The 19,366-nt window shown below is 44.0% G+C and overlaps 2 protein-coding genes across 2 annotated transcripts; both read left to right on the top strand.

Moving 5' to 3' along the window:
* Positions 1-2,727: 2,727 nt before the first annotated feature.
* Positions 2,728-7,680, top strand: LOC309830020 (keratin, type II cytoskeletal 6A-like; the record flags this gene model as incomplete). The annotated part of the gene is made up of 9 exons (XM_082666296.1): positions 2,728-3,267; positions 4,235-4,449; positions 4,793-4,853; positions 4,998-5,093; positions 5,218-5,382; positions 5,861-5,986; positions 6,812-7,032; positions 7,252-7,286; positions 7,400-7,680. 9 exons carry the CDS (start codon positions 2,728-2,730, stop codon positions 7,678-7,680), a joined length of 1,740 nt encoding a protein of 579 aa, XP_082522422.1.
* A 5,621-nt stretch (positions 7,681-13,301) lies between these two features.
* Positions 13,302-16,596, top strand: LOC309829898 (keratin, type II cytoskeletal 6A-like; the record flags this gene model as incomplete). The annotated part of the gene is given in 5 exon segments (XM_082666165.1): positions 13,302-13,832; positions 15,016-15,186; positions 15,190-15,230; positions 15,852-15,990; positions 16,495-16,596. Coding segments are annotated over 5 exon segments (984 nt in total).
* Positions 16,597-19,366: the final 2,770 nt, after the last annotated feature.

Raw genomic sequence — 19,366 nt, 5'->3', positions numbered from 1 at the left:
GAAGGGAGAGGCCCTGAGCACAATGATGTCTTCATTGAATCCAATAGTTTCCATGCAGCATGAGAAAGGAAAATTAATATTTTGAATTTCAATTATTGCTTAATATTTTAAATGCTATATGTATTTTAAATATAAATATATGAATGGGAGACTTCTGAATGTAGCCTAATGGAGGAAAGGGAGGCATTTCCCCTTCTCAGATATTATCTTAAAACAAACAAGGAGAACAAAAATGTAAAAGTAATCTCCACACTCAATCCCCAAAAGGAAAACATCTTAAAGTCCTTCAATCAAAAAAAAATAAAAATAGAAAACTCTTCTCACAGAAAGAAAGAAATCAAACACAGTTATTGGGAAACTGAGAGAGAAGATGCCCTCAGTGCAGATCTCAGAAAATCCAGTGAAGAACACTCTTGAGAGCATACAAATCAAAACTAAACAATGTGGTAACCACAGAGGGACAGCACACAAAGTTAACCCTGAGGTTTTCCTACTGCCAGGCACTGCTGACTCATGTAACTCCTACTGTATGAATGTGAAGAACATGTCCTCGGGTGCAAATCCAAGAATCGCTGGTTTGCAACAGTCAGAAGTGGGTGTGTGTGTTCCAGGGAGGACCCATTTGCCATGAAGTTTCAAGACCCAGTGAAGGCAGGGTTGAGTAAGTGATCAGAGGCAAGGCCTATTGGCAACAGGTTGTCGGGGAAGCAAAGAAGACTGAGACTGAACTGCGAGCCATGCTGCAGCCATCTTCCTTGGCTTCGTCTAATTAAAATTAAAAGAATTATTCACACAGCCTGTGCCATAATGAGAATTCCTGTTAGCCTGGTTGCAGCCTGGCCCCTCCTCCCAGAATGCTGTCTGCAAAAGACAGGTCCAGAAGGAGCTCGCTTCTTTCAAAGATGAGCCCTTGTTAGAAAGGAACAATTCCAGGCCCCACGAAGGATACTTTACATTGAAACAGAAAAACAAAAGTCACTTAGAAAACACTCCACAGAAAAAAGTGACAAAAATTATTACCGAAAGGGCAATGAAATAAACACCACGGTGAAATAAGAGAACAAAGGGGCAGTAGAATGACAAATAAAAGATTAAAATATGAGTTGATAGAGCTCAGAAAAGGAGCAGAGAAGAAAGATAAAGCCACAATAGAAATGAAGACCAAGCTGAAAGCAGCATAAGACGTTGCTGATGCACAGCAATGGACCACAGGTAAAGGTGGAGAAAACAGCCTGTAGAAAATAGCATGAGAACCGAGTGAAAACATAGATATGGGAGACAAAGTACATATACCATGAGTGCAACTTCAAAAGAAAATATATATGTGTGTTTCATATATATATGTATGTATATATTCAATATATATACTCGCATGCATCACACATACCCAAGGAAAAACACAGAAACATATCTAAGTGACGTGACTACAAGGGTACACAGGGAAGTGGCAACACTGCTTTGTCTTCCTAGACAGGAGTGGGGAATGATCTTGAGCATGTAATTTTTTCCTTAACCATGTATTACTTGTTTAATTTTTCAGTTAATAGGTAGGTGTGTAAATATCAATATTCAGTATATAAATAGGCATTCTATGACATCTGTGTCTGTAATGTTTAAATAGATAGCTTATTAAGCTTCTAGTTTGAACTGTCAGTTTACAGGATACACAAAGGACACGAGATCATGGTAAATAAGACAACATGACTATGCAAATGCACAGGACAAATAACCTGTTTTTTATTTTTTTCACAAATAAACTGCAAGTGGAAAAGCAGAGGAGGATTTAAGGACTTAAATGATTTTACAGATGTATTACTTTAAAGACATATCACCGAAATACAAAATGTATGGAACTTATTAGAATCCTGATTTGGACAACCCAAACATAAAATATAAATAACACAAACAGATTTAGTTCAAGATTGAATAGATACTCCTTAATGTTAATGAATACATAAATATTAAGGATATATAAATGGTATTTGGTTATGTATTTAAAAAGCACCTCATTTACAAAATAAATGTTGAATTCTATACTAAAGAAATGATATGACCTCTGGGATTTGCTTTTGAATATTTTAAGATTGATAGGGAATTGGGTGGGAGTATAGAAAAAATAAGACTGACCATGAGTTAATACTTTGTATAAAATCCAGTGATAGATATACAGAGGCCCATTATATTGTAAATCTACATATCTACCTGTGGGAAATTTTTAATGAAAGCAACAAAAAGTCATGTTTAACTTCGGTAATCAGTGAAAACACTAATAATTATAGGTAAGGGATAAGCAATAGATTATCTTGATCTCCAGTATTTCTGCCTTGTGGGTGAAACACCAAGGCAGAGGAGCCTCAGTACATTTCACACACGAGCATAACATGGAGAACCTCTGTGTGAGTCAGTGACTAACTCCCAGCTAAGTGAATTCAGACTAGTCTTGTTGTACTGAGAGCAGTCAAAGCTGGAGGCAGGAGAAATTTTCCCTGACTAAAGGAAATCTAAAATGCGGTCTTCAGATTTCATAACTTTTCTAATAAACCACATGTGATCTCACTCTTTGTAAAGCCCAGCCTCCCCAACCTGCAGGCTCACCTTCCAGCACTGAGCCCAGCCCATTTTCCCCATATATAAGCCACTGCTGGGAACCTCGTCTCACCGATCTGCTCCTCTCAGCTCTACCCTCCACCTCTCACGCCCTCCTCAGCCTCTTCGACTTCAGGAATCATGACTTCCAGATCCACCGTGAGAAGCCAAAGTGGCAGCCGCCGTGTCTTCAGTGCCGGCTCAGCCAGAGTCCCTGGGGTCAACCGCTCTGGCTTCAGCAGCATGTCCGTGTGCCGCTCCAGGGGCAGTGGAGGCTTCACTGGAGTGGGTGGAGGAGCTAGCTTTGGCAGCCGCAGCCTCTATGGCATAGGGAGCTCCAAGAGGATCTCCCTCGGAGGGGGCAGCTGTGCCCTCGGTGGCGGATATGGCAGCAGAGCTGGAAGCGGCCTTGCCTTTGGAGTTGGAGTCGGGAGTGGATTTGGTTTCGGCAGTGGAGCTGGTGGTGGCATTGGGCTCGGTGGTGGAGCTGGCTTTAGTGGTGGCTATGGGGGCTCTGGCTTCTCCATCTGCCCCCCTGGAGGCATCCAAGAGGTCACCATCAACCAGAGTCTCCTGACTCCCCTCAACCTGCAAATCGACCCCACCATCCAGCGAATCAAGACTGAGGAGCGGGAGCAGATCAAGACCCTCAACAACAGGTTCGCCTCCTTCATCGACAAGGTGAGCCGGGAGCACCTGCCCTCCACTGGGATTTCAGAGTCCCCAGTCGAGAGACGCAACCAATGTCCTACCAGGGGGAGTCTCGGGAGAGAGGGAGGAGGGGACTCGGGCTAGCTCTCCACTGGGATGCAGGACAGGCTCCATGTGGGCCACAGGTAGAAGGTGATAAAAATCATTTACAGCTACTGATCCCTTAAATGTCTTCATTCCTGCCTGGGAAGCATTCTCCACTCTTGATAACCCTCAAGCAAAGGAAAGGAACTGAGAGAATGGAACGAGTTAGCTTGATCTTCTGAAGGGTCTAAGAAATTAAAAGGGAATTACAGTGGAAACAGCACTTGAGCCTTAGCTGGGGTGGCGGCGGGGAAGGAAAGAAGATAAAAAACCAAAGGAAATTACAGGAAAAAAAGACTCAGAAACATGTATATGTGCATAGAAATACTTAACTTGTAGAACCAGATCATGAGCATTAAGGGAGCTTGTTTTAGAGGGACTCATACACTAGATGGGAAAGAAGATTAAATCCAATCATCAATAGGGTTGGAATTTAACCATTAGATTCTAAACATTTGACATCCCTTTAACTGAGATACACTCTATAAAATAACTCTGCGCAATATACGAGAGAAATACTATTTTAAAGTGCATTTGTGATTGTGCTTATCAAGAGGAAGAAAAGAAATGTTGAAAGTCACTGACTGACAGGCTCCGTAATTGAGAAGAGGGACTATCTGATAGCTCCCTGGGGAAACTTGGCCAGTGAGATCTGTGTGGTGTGAAGGAAAACAGTCAGGGGAGCAGAGCTGTCAGCCTGAGCCTCTGTACATGCTCTGGAGTAGCCCAGCACCATGGGGACCATCAGATCTGCTTGGGGACAGTCAACTCACCTCTCTTCCTTCCTTCCTTCCTTCCTTCCTTCCTTCCTTCTTTCCTTTGTTGGACAAATAACCATCTTGTCTTTCTCCAGGTCCGATTCCTGGAGCAGCAGAACAAGGTCCTGGAAACCAAGTGGGCCCTGCTGCAGGAGCAGGGCACCAAGACCGTGAGGCAGAGCCTGGAGCCTTTGTTCGAGCAGTACATCAACAATCTCAGGGGACAGCTGGACTACCTTGTCTCAGAGAGAAGCCGCCTGGACTCAGAGCTCAGGGGGATGCAGGACACGGTAGAGGACTTCAAGAAGAAGTGAGTTACAGGAGAGAAAAGGGCTCAGTTTCCTGAAGCCCACGCTTCAAGTCTATTAGATGACCAGGTCCAAATGATGGCATGATTCTTAGTAAAACGTGTCCATGGAAATGAAACCACAATTCTTGCCTAAACACAAACCCCGAAGAACAAAATGGCCATACAGGTGGATGGGGAGAGTAGAGATGTAAACAATTTAGGGACCACAGAATTCATCTTTTAGGCTTACTGGCAGGAAAGTTCCATTTGGATATATCCATTGTGGGAAGTTGGGATCCCAGGCTGCCTTTTCTGTATCATCTTCACCACTGACTCAATTAGGTTTTACCCTTTCTAATTCCAGATATGAAGATGAAATCAACAAGCGCACATCAGCAGAGAATGAATTTGTGAATCTAAAGAAGGTGAGATGAGTAAGATCAGGGGTTCATGTTTCTTTGCCGAAGGAGAGGACTCTGAGAAAAGAATAATCAGCGAGACTAAAGGAGGAGCAGACTGGGAAGGAGGGCTTGGCTCATCTGATCCCAAGTTTTTGGCTTCTTCCCTAGGATGTGGATGTTGCTTACATGACTAAGGTTGATCTACAAGCCAATGCAGACGCTCTCATAGATGAGATCAACTTCCTCAGAGCCCTCTATGAAGCAGTAAGCATCTTTCCACACTGTTTTATTGACTCTAAAGAGATTTGCAAAGGATGGAAAATCTTAGGCTTGGGTACCTCTGTAAATGTCATGGGAAAAGAGGATCTGACGATCTCATGTTCTGCAGGAACTGGCTCAGATGCAAACCCACGTGTCAGATACTTCTGTCGTCCTCTCCATGGACAACAACCGCACCCTGGACCTGGACAGCATCATCGCTGAAGTCAAAGCCCAATATGAGGAGATCGCTCGCAGGAGCCGGGAGGAGGCTGAGTCCTGGTACAAGTGCAAGGTGAGCAGTGAGGGGGAAGCTGTTGAAGAATCCCTGTACCTCCCCCCGGAAGACCAGCAAGGCTTCCCGAGACTTCACTCGGGAAATCTACATCTAGGAAGCGGGGGTCCACTCAAAGAACGTGTACCCTGAACCAACAGAGTAGATCTTTACAGTATTTATGTCCAAGTCTAGTAAGTCAAGTAACCTAAATGTAGGACAAAAGCTACCATAGATAAAGGCCAAGGGATCTTTGCTTTAGCTTCACCCTGATGCTGGTTCTCAGAAACAGTACAGAGGATGTTCTGGTCCTGAAGAGAACCAGGCAGTCAGTGGTCCTACCAAGGGTGGTGTGTGATGGGTGTACAGTGTCCATGACCTTGTAACACCAATTTTCTTAAAACGCCTTGTGGAGAAACCATTAGTTTCGATTTGTGAAAACCTTGATTAGTGTCCTGTGAAGCCCATGAACACCATCCTCTCTCCCTCTGGTTTACAGTACGAGGAGCTGCAGAGTTCAGCGTGCAGATATGGGGACGACCTGTGCAACACCAAACAGGAGATCGCTGAGATCAACCGCATGATCCAGAGGCTGAGATCTGAGATTGAACATGTCAAGAAGCAGGTATGGTGGGGACCATGGAGGAGAAAAGCATCCTTTCCTTCCTAGACCACCAGGGATCATCAACCACCATGTAGGGAACTCCTGGGCACTGAGGGAACAGCAGGGAGGGGAGGACATGTACTTCCTCCCTTAGTGAGTTCCCACAGTTTGGAGAGATGGATCCCAACCCAAGAGCAGGAAACAAATGCATGACAGGACCAATCCCGACTGGTCGACAGTACAAAGGTACAGTCTTGAGGCACTGAAGTGAGATTCAATAAGAGGAATGATTGATTTAGGAACTCAAGACAGTAGTTGGCAAAGAAAAGTTCAGGCCAGAAAGTGTGAGGAAGAGTGCTGCAAATATGCTCAGATTCGATGTGAAAAAGAAGCTGAGTAAAGACACAGGACAAATGAGGGTTTTCCAAAAATGTGAAGTGGAAGGAAGGCAAGGTCGCAGCTGTTTAAAGTGAAATCATCTCCTCACTGTGGGTGTCTGTGGTTTTGTGTGAGTTAGCGTGCACCCACATGCACTTACCCAAACTGTCAATATTCAGAAGAAGCCAGTGGGTCCATTTCTTCCAATGTCCCCTGGTCTTGGGTCTGCTGTAGTATCTTCCAGCACTCACCACCTCCATCTTCATTAGGGTGGTTAACACAGAGGCGTATAGGGAGCTCCTAGCCTAGTTCAGGGTTGCAGAATGGAAAAAGACTGGACAAAAAGAATCAAACCTCCTTTTCCATGGAATCTGGGCTCTAGAGCTCTTCCTCACTGGGAAAGAAGAACCATGGTTCATCTCCTCAGGAGTCCACATTGCAGGTTCATCTGCCCATCTTCCCCTCTAGTGCACCAGCCTGCAATCCGCCATCGCCGATGCAGAGCAGCGTGGGGAGCTGGCCCTCAGGGATGCCAAGAACAAGCTGGCCGAGCTGGAGAACGCCCTGCAGAAGGCCAAGCAGGACATGGCGCAGCTACTGAAGGACTACCAGGAGCTCATGAATGTCAAGCTGGCCCTGGACGTGGAGATCGCCACCTACAGGAAGCTGCTGGAGGGCGAGGAGTGCAGGTGAGTAACTCACACAACCTCCTCAAACATCTGGGTCCATCTCCAAGGTGTCCAGCCAGTGAGCACCACTGGAAGGCACTCTAGTCGTGGCCATAATGCCACTCCCAGAAAACCACGTAGAAGGCACGTTCCCCATGGGCTCTCCTCACGCCAAAGCTTCCCACGCTGGTCCAGCTCTGGCTCTGAGGTCTCATAATGGCTGTGTCTCCTCTCTCCTAGGCTGTATGGGGAAGGCGCTGGACAAGTCAACATCTGTAAGTACCTTCACTTGCCTCCCTCCCTTGCCCTTGTGCTCTTCTGACTGGACTCTGTGTGGCAGAGTGAGCTCACCATGTCTTGTCATGGCCTTGTCCCCTTGCCTCTCCAGCCGTGGTACAGTCCACCACCTCCAGTGGCTATGGCGGTGCTGGCGGTGCTGGCGGTGTCAGCAGCGGCTACGGCATGGGCGGAGGCGGTGTCAGCAGCGGCTACGGCATGGGCGGAGGCAGTGGCTACTCCTACGGCAGTGGTCTCAGCGTTGGAGGTGGCTTCAGTTCCAGCAGTGGCAGAGCAATAGGTGGTGGCCTCAGCTCCTCCGGGGGCAGCAGTTCCACCGTCAAATTCAGCACCACCACCTCCTCCTCCGGCAGGAAGGGCTACAGGCCTTGAACACCTGCCACGGGCTCGTGGTCCCACAGCGTCTCAGGCTCCCTCTCCGGCTTCACTGCCCTTTCCTCCAGTTGCTTCCTCTCTCCTGCTTCTTTCTTCTCTTACTCCTTGAGTTAGAACTGAAGTTGCTGAGTGCCCTCATGTCCTCTCTGCCACACCTGCTGCATCTGAGCTTCCATTGCTCACCATCGGAAGGTCCCTGTCTGGGTCCTACTCCAGAACAGGACAATCCCCCTAGCTTTCCACTGGCCCAGTATGTCCCATCTCACAGGTGTTGTGTTCCTCCCTTGCAGTGATCATGAAAGCACAAGTGACTAGTTCTATGATGTACGGGGGTCTGTATCCCTGTGATGCTTCCTCTGCTCTTTGCTCACTTGTATTGCTAAATAAAGCAGATTTGTACTATAATGCATGGTTTCATATTGCCTTGCTTTGTTACCAATGGTTCTTGCGGTTTTCATCGGGCAAATGCCTTTTCAGGAATGAAGCATACTCCCAATTGCCATGTGCGTCGCCCCCCTCGTTTAGAGAACTTCAACAAACAGCAGTTTGGCATCCTTATGCTCAGATTTCCTTCACAGATAAGATTTCATCTAAATGTTTGGCAAGTGTAATGGGAAGAATATGGTTCACCATATTGTATACTCTCCTTTTAATTGCCCATACCAAGAAGTAATGGTTGAGTTTCTCTTCCTTCTTCTCTAATATCACTCCAGCCATGCCCAAGGGATCAACTCTCAATGTCCAGTAGGGGAAAGATATTTCTGGTCTAACATAGCAAAATGACATTTAACAAGAGAGTAAGATGTTTGATTTTTATTTAGACTTAACTTCATGACCAACATACTTGCCTGACAAGGTGTATCAAGGGTAGTTAAAGTGGATATACTGCTGAGCTGAAATTCTATTTCTAGAAATGTATTCTGAAGAAATACTACAAATGCAGGAAGGAGTATGTACATGGATGTGAATCCCATCTTCCCAGCAGGGAAAATTAAAAGCAGGAGAGCTGGTCAAATCACCACCAAACTCAGATTCTGGTTTTTAAAGTGTGAAGGCAAAACGAGAATGGGAATATCTACCTTCTCACACCTTAAGACTCTTGCCGAGATGGATGAAGCTGAATCCTTCATCTCTCTGGTGTGCTCTGGCTACTGTGACTTCTCTGAATGGGTAATGAAAACTCAGGATATGGTGCAAGGCTCATCATTCACTAGTGCTGCCTTTTGTCCACACCATTCCCTATTTCCTCATGAGTGACCAGTATCTCCCTTGCCCCCAGGCTCTTTCAACACAAGCGAAAGTTTCTTGTATTCCATAATATAAAGAGGGTGAATCTGGATCCTTTTGTATCAGTATTCTGCTGTATTCACCTATAACCATTCCCCCAGCAAAGTGGACAGCCTCTCACATTGGTACCTCCTCACTTTGCCCAGAACTTCCCCAACAGCTGGTATGTGATGATTTGGTTCCAAAATCTAAGCCCACTTAGTATTTATATTATTATGTACCCGTGAGGAATAATGGAAAGAAAATACTGACCAGGAAATATATATAGAATATATCAATGAATAATAAACAGGTTGCAAAATAATATGTACACATGGATTTATCTTATTAAAATCTTATGGTACATGTGCTGATAGCGAAACGGCAGACTGTAAACCATCAAGCTCTCCTTTTGCCAAAGAAACATCAAAAAAACAACCAGAAGCTGTCTGAACAAACTTTGCAGGAGCTCTGGAAAACACTCAAGAGTTTACAGCAAACAAGCAAATGCCCAATCAAGAAAATCCACCTTCAAAACGATAGCAAAGCTTTGTGACAATTTTCCTAGCACTTGCCCTGCCCTATACCTGGTGTAGTTGTAGTCTTGAGAAAGCAGCAGCCTTATTCTAGAACTTTCCCCCACCCCTCTCCCACCCTCCAGTCCCCTCTCAAACCCATTTGCTCCTCTTGGTCACCCTCCACCACCCAGCACATGCATCTTGAACCAGAGAGCAGATGCAGATTATTTGCAAATTACTGTGCAAGTCTCTTCAAACACATCTGGGGCATTCCTGAAGAAATAATACAGGATTCTCACCTTTGTTCCACATAAATCCAAATGCAGGCAAGAGAAGCAGCAGGTACAGTTAGTAAAAACTGTAGGGCAGACTACAAACCCACAGAGGCCTGGGGCAAAAGACTACGGGAGAAGATATACAATAGACCCTCTGACCACCTAAGGTCTAGAGGCTAAGCTGGAGTGAGAGTCTGGGAAATGAGGACATTCAGGAGCAGCTGTGTATATGAGAGAATTTAGAAAACTGTGCCTAGGTCCAGACAAGACACCTGCTCAGAAAATTCTTGAGAAGGTCTTAAGCATTAACCTTGGGCTGATCTCTAGGTTCAGAGCAAGCCCCACTAAGTGGTGAAGGAGTATCCAGTCACAGGGAGAGTTGGTTGTTCTCAGTTTGTTATTTTGGCTTTTGGTTGTTGTTGTTTTTTTAGCTCCTGGTATACAAGAAAATCTTCATCAAGACAGTAGCTGAACACAAGCTATAGGAGCAGCCTGAAGTTGAGGTTTTACTGCATGCCAGGCACTGCTGACTCATTTAACACAACTAGGTCAATGTGAAGGACAGGTCCTCAGGTGCAAATCCAAGAATCCCTTGTTTGCAACAGTCAGAACTGGGAGTAGGACCTGAGGCAGGACCACATTAGTCATGATCTTTCTAGAAACTGGGAAGTAGAATTGAATAACAAATCAGAAACAAGGCCTATTGGCAACATTTTGTTAAAAAGAGGGACAAAAAGCAGAGAGAATGTGAATTTGTCACTCTGCAGTGATTTGTTGGGCAAGGTTTTTAAGGAATAAGAGAATTATTCGCACAGCCTGTTAACCTGAATATGGCCCCAGCTCACTCCCCAGAATACTTTCTGCAAATGACTGGTCTAGAAGGAGTTCACGTCATTCAAAGATGAGCACTAGTCAGAAAGGAACTGGTCCAGGACTCACTAAAGAGAATACACATTCAAAAATGAAATGAACAGGAAAAACAAAAGGCAGATAATGATCACTCATCAGAACAAAGTCACTATAAAATATTGCCAAAATAAAACAAACCCTCTACAAAATTAGAGAAGAAAAAGTATATAATGAGACAATAAGAGATAAGCCATTACTAACAGAAGTCAGATATAAGGCAGAGAGAAAAACAAAGCCAGCAGGGAAATGAAGGCCAAGTTGATGTCAGTACAAAGGACAATAGACGTGCTGAATGCACAACAAAGGGCGTATGGGAGAATATGGAGAAAAGAGAATCGGGGGTCATAGAGGGAGTTAACGAGGGGTTAAAGGAGGGTCAAGAGGATATATAGATAAAGAAGACAAAGTAGATTCAACACAAGAATAATTGAAACACCTAAAGGAGGAGTATACACACTCATACGCAAACTCATACACACAAATTGTCCCCCCCAAAGCACAGAAACATCTTCAATTAGGTGGCTGGGGATTTGCCCTGAAATTTATTTTGATAGACAAATGTGCACAATATAGGCATTTTTTAAATGTGTAAATATTGTATATGGGTATAAAGAATGAAATCTTGCCACTTGTGACAACATGGATGGATCTCTAGGGCATTATGTTAAGTGACATAAGTCAGACAGAGAAAGACAAGTACTGCAAAGTCTCTTATATGTGGAATCTACAAAAGAAATTTTCAAAAATTTAAAAACTAAGCTCATAGACACAGAGATCAGATTGATGGTTGCCAGAGGCGGGGGAAGGGATGGGAGTGGGAGAAATGGGTGAACTGTTTTCGTGAGGTTTTTTTTTAAGTTTAAATAAATTAAATTTTAAAAGCCCACAGAGATAAAACCACATACTATTAGAATGGCTAACAAAGTAATTGAGGATACCAAGGCAACAATATGGAGCAAACAGAACACTCATACACTGCTGTTGGAAACTCAAAATGTTGCAACCAGGGCTTCCCTGGTGGCGCAGTGGTTGAGAGTCCGCCTGCCGATGAAGGGGACATGAGTTCGTGCCCTGGTACGGGAAGATCCTACATGCCGTGGAGCAGCTGGGCCTGTGAGCCATGGCCACTGGGCCTGCGAGTCCGGAGACTGTGCTCCGCAACGGGAGAGGCCATAGCAGTGAGAGGCCCACATACTGCAAAAAAAAAAAAACCAAAAAAAACAGAAAAAAAATGATGCAACCACTCTGCAAATATATATATTTATGGATGTATATAATGTAATACTCAATATTATACACTTTCAACTACATCTACTTCTGGAAAATAAACTTATTATTCTTCCAGATTTAAGATTCCAGATTACAGGAATATAGAGGAGAGAGTAACATATGGAATGACATCAGAGGATGCAATCACAAAAGCCAAAGAATGGAAAACTCTACAGGACAGTTAACCTAGTTTATTTAACAAATAAATGGCCAAAAAGATGAACAGCTAAATGATGTAAAGGATGTATTATTTAAAGGATGTATCATCCAAATAAACATGTATGGACCTTATTTGGACACTGAATTAAATTATAAAAATAAGTAAGAATAAAGGGAAATTTGAATGTTCACTAAACTTAGTGATGTTAAAGAATTACTGTTAAATTTTTAAGATATAAAAATAGCATTTTGGGGACTTCCCTGGCAGTCTGGTGGTTGAGACTCTGCACTTCCAATGCAGGGGACTAGGGCTCCATCCTTTGTCGGGGAGAACTAGGATCCCACATGCCGTGCATTGTGGCCAAAAATAATAATAATAAAAATAAATGTTTAAAAAAATAAAATAAAGTAAAAAAAGCATTTTGGTCATTTTCTAAAGAGTCTGTTATTTAGACATAAATACTGAATTGAATATGAAATCATATGACCTTTCTTCTGGAATTTCCTTTCAAATAACTTAAGGTGGATGAAGAAAGTAGGTGGAGCTATGGATAAAATAAAGTCGGCCTTAAGATAATAATTGCAAAATCTGGGTGATGTGTATCCATCCTTAATAGACAAATAGGGGTCTATTATGTTGTTCTACTTTTCTATCTGTTCAGATTTTTATATACAGAAAAAACAAGTCAACTTTAACATATTTGTAATCATTAGGGAAATGGTAATCTTTCTATTAGGGCATAAGCAATAGATTGCTGTTAGATTTCTAAGTTCTCAGCTGTTACAAAAGATCAGATTGGAATTATGGATGAAATAAATCTGGCCTTGACATAATAATTGCAAAATTGGGATGATGGGCACGTTCATTCTGATACACAAGCAACCCATATTGAACCTTTGTTTGAGACAGTCTAACTCCCAGCCTCAGTGAATTGAGAATAGTCTTGTTGTATTGATATAAATCAAAGATCAAAGGCAGGAGAATTTTTCCCTGGCTAAAGGAAGCCAAAAAGCATTCTTCATACTTTATATCTTTTCTAATAACCCAGGTATGATCTCACTGTTTGTAAAGCCCAGTCCTTCCCAACCTGCAGGCTTACTTTCCAGCACTGAGCCAAGCGCATTCCTCCCTGTACACTGGCTGCTGGAAACCTATCTTATACTTTTCATCTCAGCTCTACCCTCCCCCTCTCACGCCCTCCCCTCTTCGACTTCAGGAACCATGACTTCCAACTCCACCGTGAGAAGCCAAGGAGGCAGCCGCCGTGTCTTCAGTGCCGGCTCAGCCAGAGTCCCTGGGGTCAACCGCTCTGGCTTCAGCAGCATGTCCGTGTCCCGCTCCAGGGGCAGTGGAGGCTTCACTGGAGTGGGTGCAGGAGCTAGCTTTGGCAGCCGCAGCCTCTATGGCATAGGGGGCTCCAAGAGGATCTCCCTTGGAGGGGGCAGCTGTGCCCTCGGTGGCGGATATGGCGGCAGAGCTGGAGGCGGCCTTGGCTTTGGAGGTGGAGCCGGGAGTGGATTTGGTTTCGGCAGTGGAGCTGGTGGTGGCTTTGGGCTCGGTGGTGGAGCTGGCTTTGGTGGTGGCTATGGCTCCCTCACCTGCCCCCCTGGAGGCATCCAAGAGGTCACCATCAACCAGAGTCTCCTGACTCCCCTCAACCTGCAAATCGACCCCACCATCCAGCGAATCAAGACTGAGGAGCGGGAGCAGATCAAGACCCTCAACAACAGGTTCGCCTCCTTCATCGACAAGGTGAGCCGGGAGCACCTGCCCTCCACTGGGATTTCAGAGTCCCCAGTCGAGAGACGCAACCAATGTCCTACCAGGGGGAGTCTCGGGAGAGAGGGAGGAGGGGACTCGGGCTAGCTCTACACTGGGATGCAGGACAGGCTCCATATGGACCACAGGCAAAAGGTGATGGAAATCATTTACAGCTACTGATCCCTTAAATGTCTTCATTCCTGCCTGGGAAGAATTCTCAACTCTTGATAACCCTGAAGCAAAGAAAAGGAAAAGAGAGAATGAAGTGGATTAACACTTACCACTAATGGGTCTACAATGGGATACAAAGAAAAGGCCAGTCACTACCTTCTCTGAGGTTCTGGCCTACCTTTCCAGCAGGAAGAAAAAAAATGAAAAACAAAGAGAAGAAAATAAAAGTGGAATTATTTTCCATCCAGGTGAGAAAAAGAAACATTTGAGATGTGCAAATATTTATAATTTGTTGGTTTTGTGTGTGTGTGTGTGTGTGTGTGATACGCGGGCCTCTCACTGCTGTGGCTTCTCCCGTTGCAGAGCACAGGCTCCGGACGCGCAGGTTCAGCGGCCATGGCTCACGTGCCTAGCCACTCCGCGGCATATGGGATCTTCCCGGACCAGGGCACGAACCCGTGTCCCCTGCATCGGCAGGCGGACTCTCAACCACTGCGCCACCAGGGAAGCCCCTATAATTTGTTTTTTAAAAAAAAAGTTATTCTAGAAACAGAGTACGACCATCTATCAAGAGTGTTTTAGAAGAGATATATGCACTAAATGGGAGTTTAGATTAGAATCTAATCATTAGATAACATTTAACATCCCTTTTATTTTAGAAAATAAAAGCTTTGTATAATACATCAGGTAAAAACTATTTTAAATTACATTTTTGATTCTGCTTCTCAAGAGAAAGAGAGGAAGTGATGAAAAAATCACTGATAGGCACAATAACTTATAGGGCAGGAACAGCTCAAAAGTCTATGGGGACATTTCATCAATGAGATCTGCCGGTTGAGAAGGAAGAATATCAGGGGAGCATACCGCCCAATCTGAGCCTCTGTATATTCCCTTAGTAGCCCAGCACCATGGACACCACCCCAGCCTACTTGGAAACCTGGTAATACAGACACTTGTTCCTTTCTTTCTATGTCTAGCAAACGACTCTCTTGCCTTCCTGCAGATGTGGTTCCTGGAGCAGCAGAACAAGGGCCTGGATACCAAGTGGACCCTCCTTCAGCAGCAGGGATCCAAGCCCATGAGGCTGACCCTGATGCCTACGTTTGAGCAGTACATCAACAACCTCAGGGGGTGGAAGGAATCTCTCCTCTTCTTTAGTGGCTTCCCGGATTCATAACTCAGACACATGCAGGATCTGGTGGAGGACTTCAAGAACAAGTGAGTTACAGGAGAGAAGTGAGCTCAGTTTTCTGAAAACCACACTTCAAGTCTACCGAGTGACTAGGTCCATTTGAGTACATCATTGCTTAGGAAAAATATCCAATGGAAATGAAAATTTCCATTGGCTTTCAAAATCCTTTGCTCACTGGCTCAAGCGTCTTTCAGCACTCTCTCTGGAAATGAAGAAGAAATCAATAGGCCTGCAACCGCACCGAATGAACCTGTAACACTGAAGGTGAGCTTAGCAATATTAGGTGTCCCCATTCCTTTGTCGAAGGCTGGAAGAGCCCACACATGGGAGGAGAAGATATTGGGTGGGCTGGGAGTAGGGGTCGGCTGACTCTGAGTTGTTCCTCCTTTCCCAGGACGAGGATGCTGCATGAATGAGGTTGAACTGCACACCAAGATAAATACCCTTAACGATCAAATTGATCACTTATATTCTTACTTTGAGATGGAGAGAACCTTACCCTGTTTGTTCATTGGTTTGTTCATTTTTCTACTTAAGAGTCTGAGTGGATGGAATGTTTGGGAGTTGGATCTCATAGATGTATCACTGGAAGCAGAGGTACTAACAATCCATATCTGGTAGGAGTGCTCTCAGATGCAATCCTACAGCTCAGACATTTCTGCGGTCCTCTCCGTGGACAACAACCATAATCTGGACCTGGACAGCACCATTTCTGAGGTCAAAGGCCTATATGGGGAGATTGCTCAAATGAGGCAGGCTGAGGCCAAGTTCTTACACCAGACCAAGGTGAGCAGTTGCCAGCAGCGGGAGAGAAATCCTGTGCCCGCGCCCCAGGTGGTTACACTCAGCTGCACCAGCCTACCGCAGTTTTTTGAGTGGAGTTTGAAATACAAAGACCCTGGATGATTTCATAGGAGGTCTGTCATTGCTCAGTTCATGTAGACAATTAAACAATTTACAATTGGGCCTATTGAATAAAAAGGAAAAAGAGTTTAATGACATTGCCCTACTGAGTTTTGCCTTCAACCTCTTCCTGATTGTGAAATCCCATAGATATCACTAAGAACATCACTAGTTTATTGAAAAACTAGGTGCTCAATGATCATACAGAACTATTCAGTTGTGCAGCAGCAAATAATCTTGTGCCATCTACTATTTCTAGAGATGTCGCATCGTTTGGTGTGAGTTTATTAGATGGCTGGGAATTGAAAGCCATTTTTGGCATGTGAAAGCCCATAAACACTGTATCTACCCCAATGCACACTGCTTCTCTATTTTTCTGGACTACAGTGTAAGGAGCTGCAGGTCAAGGTACATAGACAAAGGGATGACATGTATAACACCAAGCAGGAGACTGCTGAGCTCAACCACATGATCCAGAGACTGATCTGAGACAGACCATGGCCACATGCAGTCTACCATCTCTAGTGGCTATGGCAGTGTCAGTGGTATCAGCAGTAGCTTAGGCCTGGGCAGAGGCAATGGCTATTCCTACAGCAGTGGTCACAGCGTTGGAGGTGGCTTCAGTTCCGGCAGTGGCAGAGCCATAGTGGGTGGCCTCAGCTCCTCCAGGGACAGCAGTTCCACCGTCAAATAAACCACCACCTCCTCCTCCAGCAGGAAGAACTACAAGCACTGAAGTCCTCCTGTTGGTACTTGGTCCCACATTGTCTCAACCCCCCATCCAGCTGCATTGCCCTCTTCTTGGGTTGCTGCTTCTCTCCTGTCTCCAACTTCTCTTGGCCTATGAGTTAGAGCAGAAGTGGTAAGTCCTCATTTCCTCTGTCTATACTGGCTTCACCCAAGCCTCCATTACTCACTATCAGAAGGTCACCAATCAGTGTCATGAACATATGTAGACATCCTATTGATGTTCCCATCTTATTATCAGTGTCATCAGTCTACCATGATTCTAGGAAGAAAATGACCTATGCCCTCCTTGAAAACTGACAATCGAGATCATGAAAACAGAGCAGGGAATCTTCCCTTTAACTGTCCTGCCCATTCTAGCTAGACTCAGGAGTTCCCCACAGAACAAATAAGTTATCTTCCCATGCAGTGTCCCTAAATGGTATTGACACCACCCTCTCAGCAGCAGTTATATCCCTACAATGTTTTTCTCTGCTCTCTTTGCTTTCTTTTGTTGTGTTGAATAAAGCATATTTCTAATATAAAGATTCTGTGTTAGATTGTAGTGTTGATCATGTACTGGTTCTGAAACTTACTCATCCCATTCAGTGATCCTCATCTTTGGAGAACCACCTCTCAGCCCCACTGACAACTTACCCTGCTTCATACCCAACTCTATCAGTCAACATCATGTGATACTCAGTTATTCTGTGGGTGGATTACTACCAACTACTATTCAGCCCTCTTCCACTCAGTGTTTTCTCTCAAAATGGAGTCTTTGAGAGAGTCTCTTCAGCAAGTAGTGTTGGGAAAGCCGGACAGCTGCATGTAAATCAATGAGGTTAGAACACGCCCTCTCACCATACACAAAAACAAACTAAAAATGGCTTAAAGACTTAAACATAAGACATGACACCATAAAACTCCTATAGGAGAACATAGGCAAAACATTCTCTGACATAAATCATACCAATGTTTTCTTAGGTCAGTCTCCCAAGGCAATAGGAATAAAAACAAAAATAAACAAATGGGACCAAATCAAACTTACAAGCTTCTGCACAGCAAAGGAAAACATAAACAAAATGCAAATACAACCTACAGAATGGGAGAAAACACTTGCAAACGATGCGACTGACAAGGGCTTAATTTCCAAAATATGCAAACAACTCAACAACAAAGAAGCACACAACCCAATCAAAAAATGGACAGAAGACCTAAAGAGACATTTCTCCAAAGGAGAAATACAAATGGCCCATAGGCACATAAAAAGATGCTCAACATGGCTAATTACTAGAGAAATGCAAATCAAAACTGCAGTGAGGTACCACCTCACTCTGGTCAGAAGGGCCATCATTAAAAAGTCTACAAATAACAAATGCTGGAGACGGTGTGGAGAAAAGGGAACTCTCCTACATTGTTGGTTAGAATGTGAGTTGGTGCAGCCACTGTGGAAAACAGTATGTACACTCCTCAGAAAACTAAAAATAGAATTATCATATGATCCAGCAATCCCACTCTTGGGAATATAGCCAAACAAAACTATAATTCAAAAAGATATAGGGTGACAGTGGCCTCATAGAACGAGTTTGGGAGTGTTCCTCCCTCTGAAATTTTTTGGAAGAGTTTGAGAAGGATAGTTGTTAACTCTTCTCTAAATGTTTGATAGAATTTGCCTATAAAGCCATCTGGTCCTGGACTTTTGTTTGTTGGAAGATTTTTAATTACAGTTTCAATTTCATTACTTGTGATTGGTCTGTTTATATTTTCTAATTCTTCTTGGTTCAGTCTTGGAAAGTTGTACCTTTCCAAGAATTTGTCCGTTTCTTCCAGGTTGTCCGCTTTATTGGCATATAGTTGCTTGTAGTAGTCTCTTATGATCCTTTGTATTTCTGTGGTGTCAGTTGTAATTTCTCCTTCCAGGATACAAAATTAATGCACAGAAATGTCTTGCATTCCTATACACTAACAATGAAAGGTCAGAAAGAGAAATTAAGGAAACAGTCCCACTTACTATTGCAACAAAAAGAATAAAATACCTAGGAATAAACCTACCTAAGGAGGCAAAAGTCCTGTATGCAGAAAACTATAAAACACTGGTGAAAGAAATCTAAGATGACACAACAGATGGAGAGATATACCGTGCTCCTGGAGTGGAAGAATCAATATTGTGAAAATGACTATGCTACCCAAAGCAATCTACAGTTTCATGAAATCCCTATCAAATTACCAATGGCATTTTTCACAGAATTAGAACAAAAAATTTTACAATTTGTATGGAAACACAAAAGACCCCAAATAGCCAAAGCAATCTTGATAAAGAAAAATGGAACTGGAGGAATCAGGCTCCCCAGCTTCAAACTATACTACAAAGCTACAGTAATCAAGACAGTACTGGCACAAAAACAGAAGTATAGATCAATGGTACAGGATAGAAAACCCAGAGATAAATCTATGCACCTATGGTCACCTAATCTATGATAAAGGAGGCAAGAATATACAATGGAGAAAAGACAGCCTCTTCAATAAATGGTGC

The sequence above is a fragment of the Grampus griseus genome (genome assembly GCF_964374135.1).
Source record: "Grampus griseus genome assembly, chromosome: 11".
NCBI lineage: Eukaryota > Metazoa > Chordata > Mammalia > Artiodactyla > Delphinidae > Grampus > Grampus griseus.
This window is presented reverse-complemented; position numbering and strand designations above follow the sequence as displayed.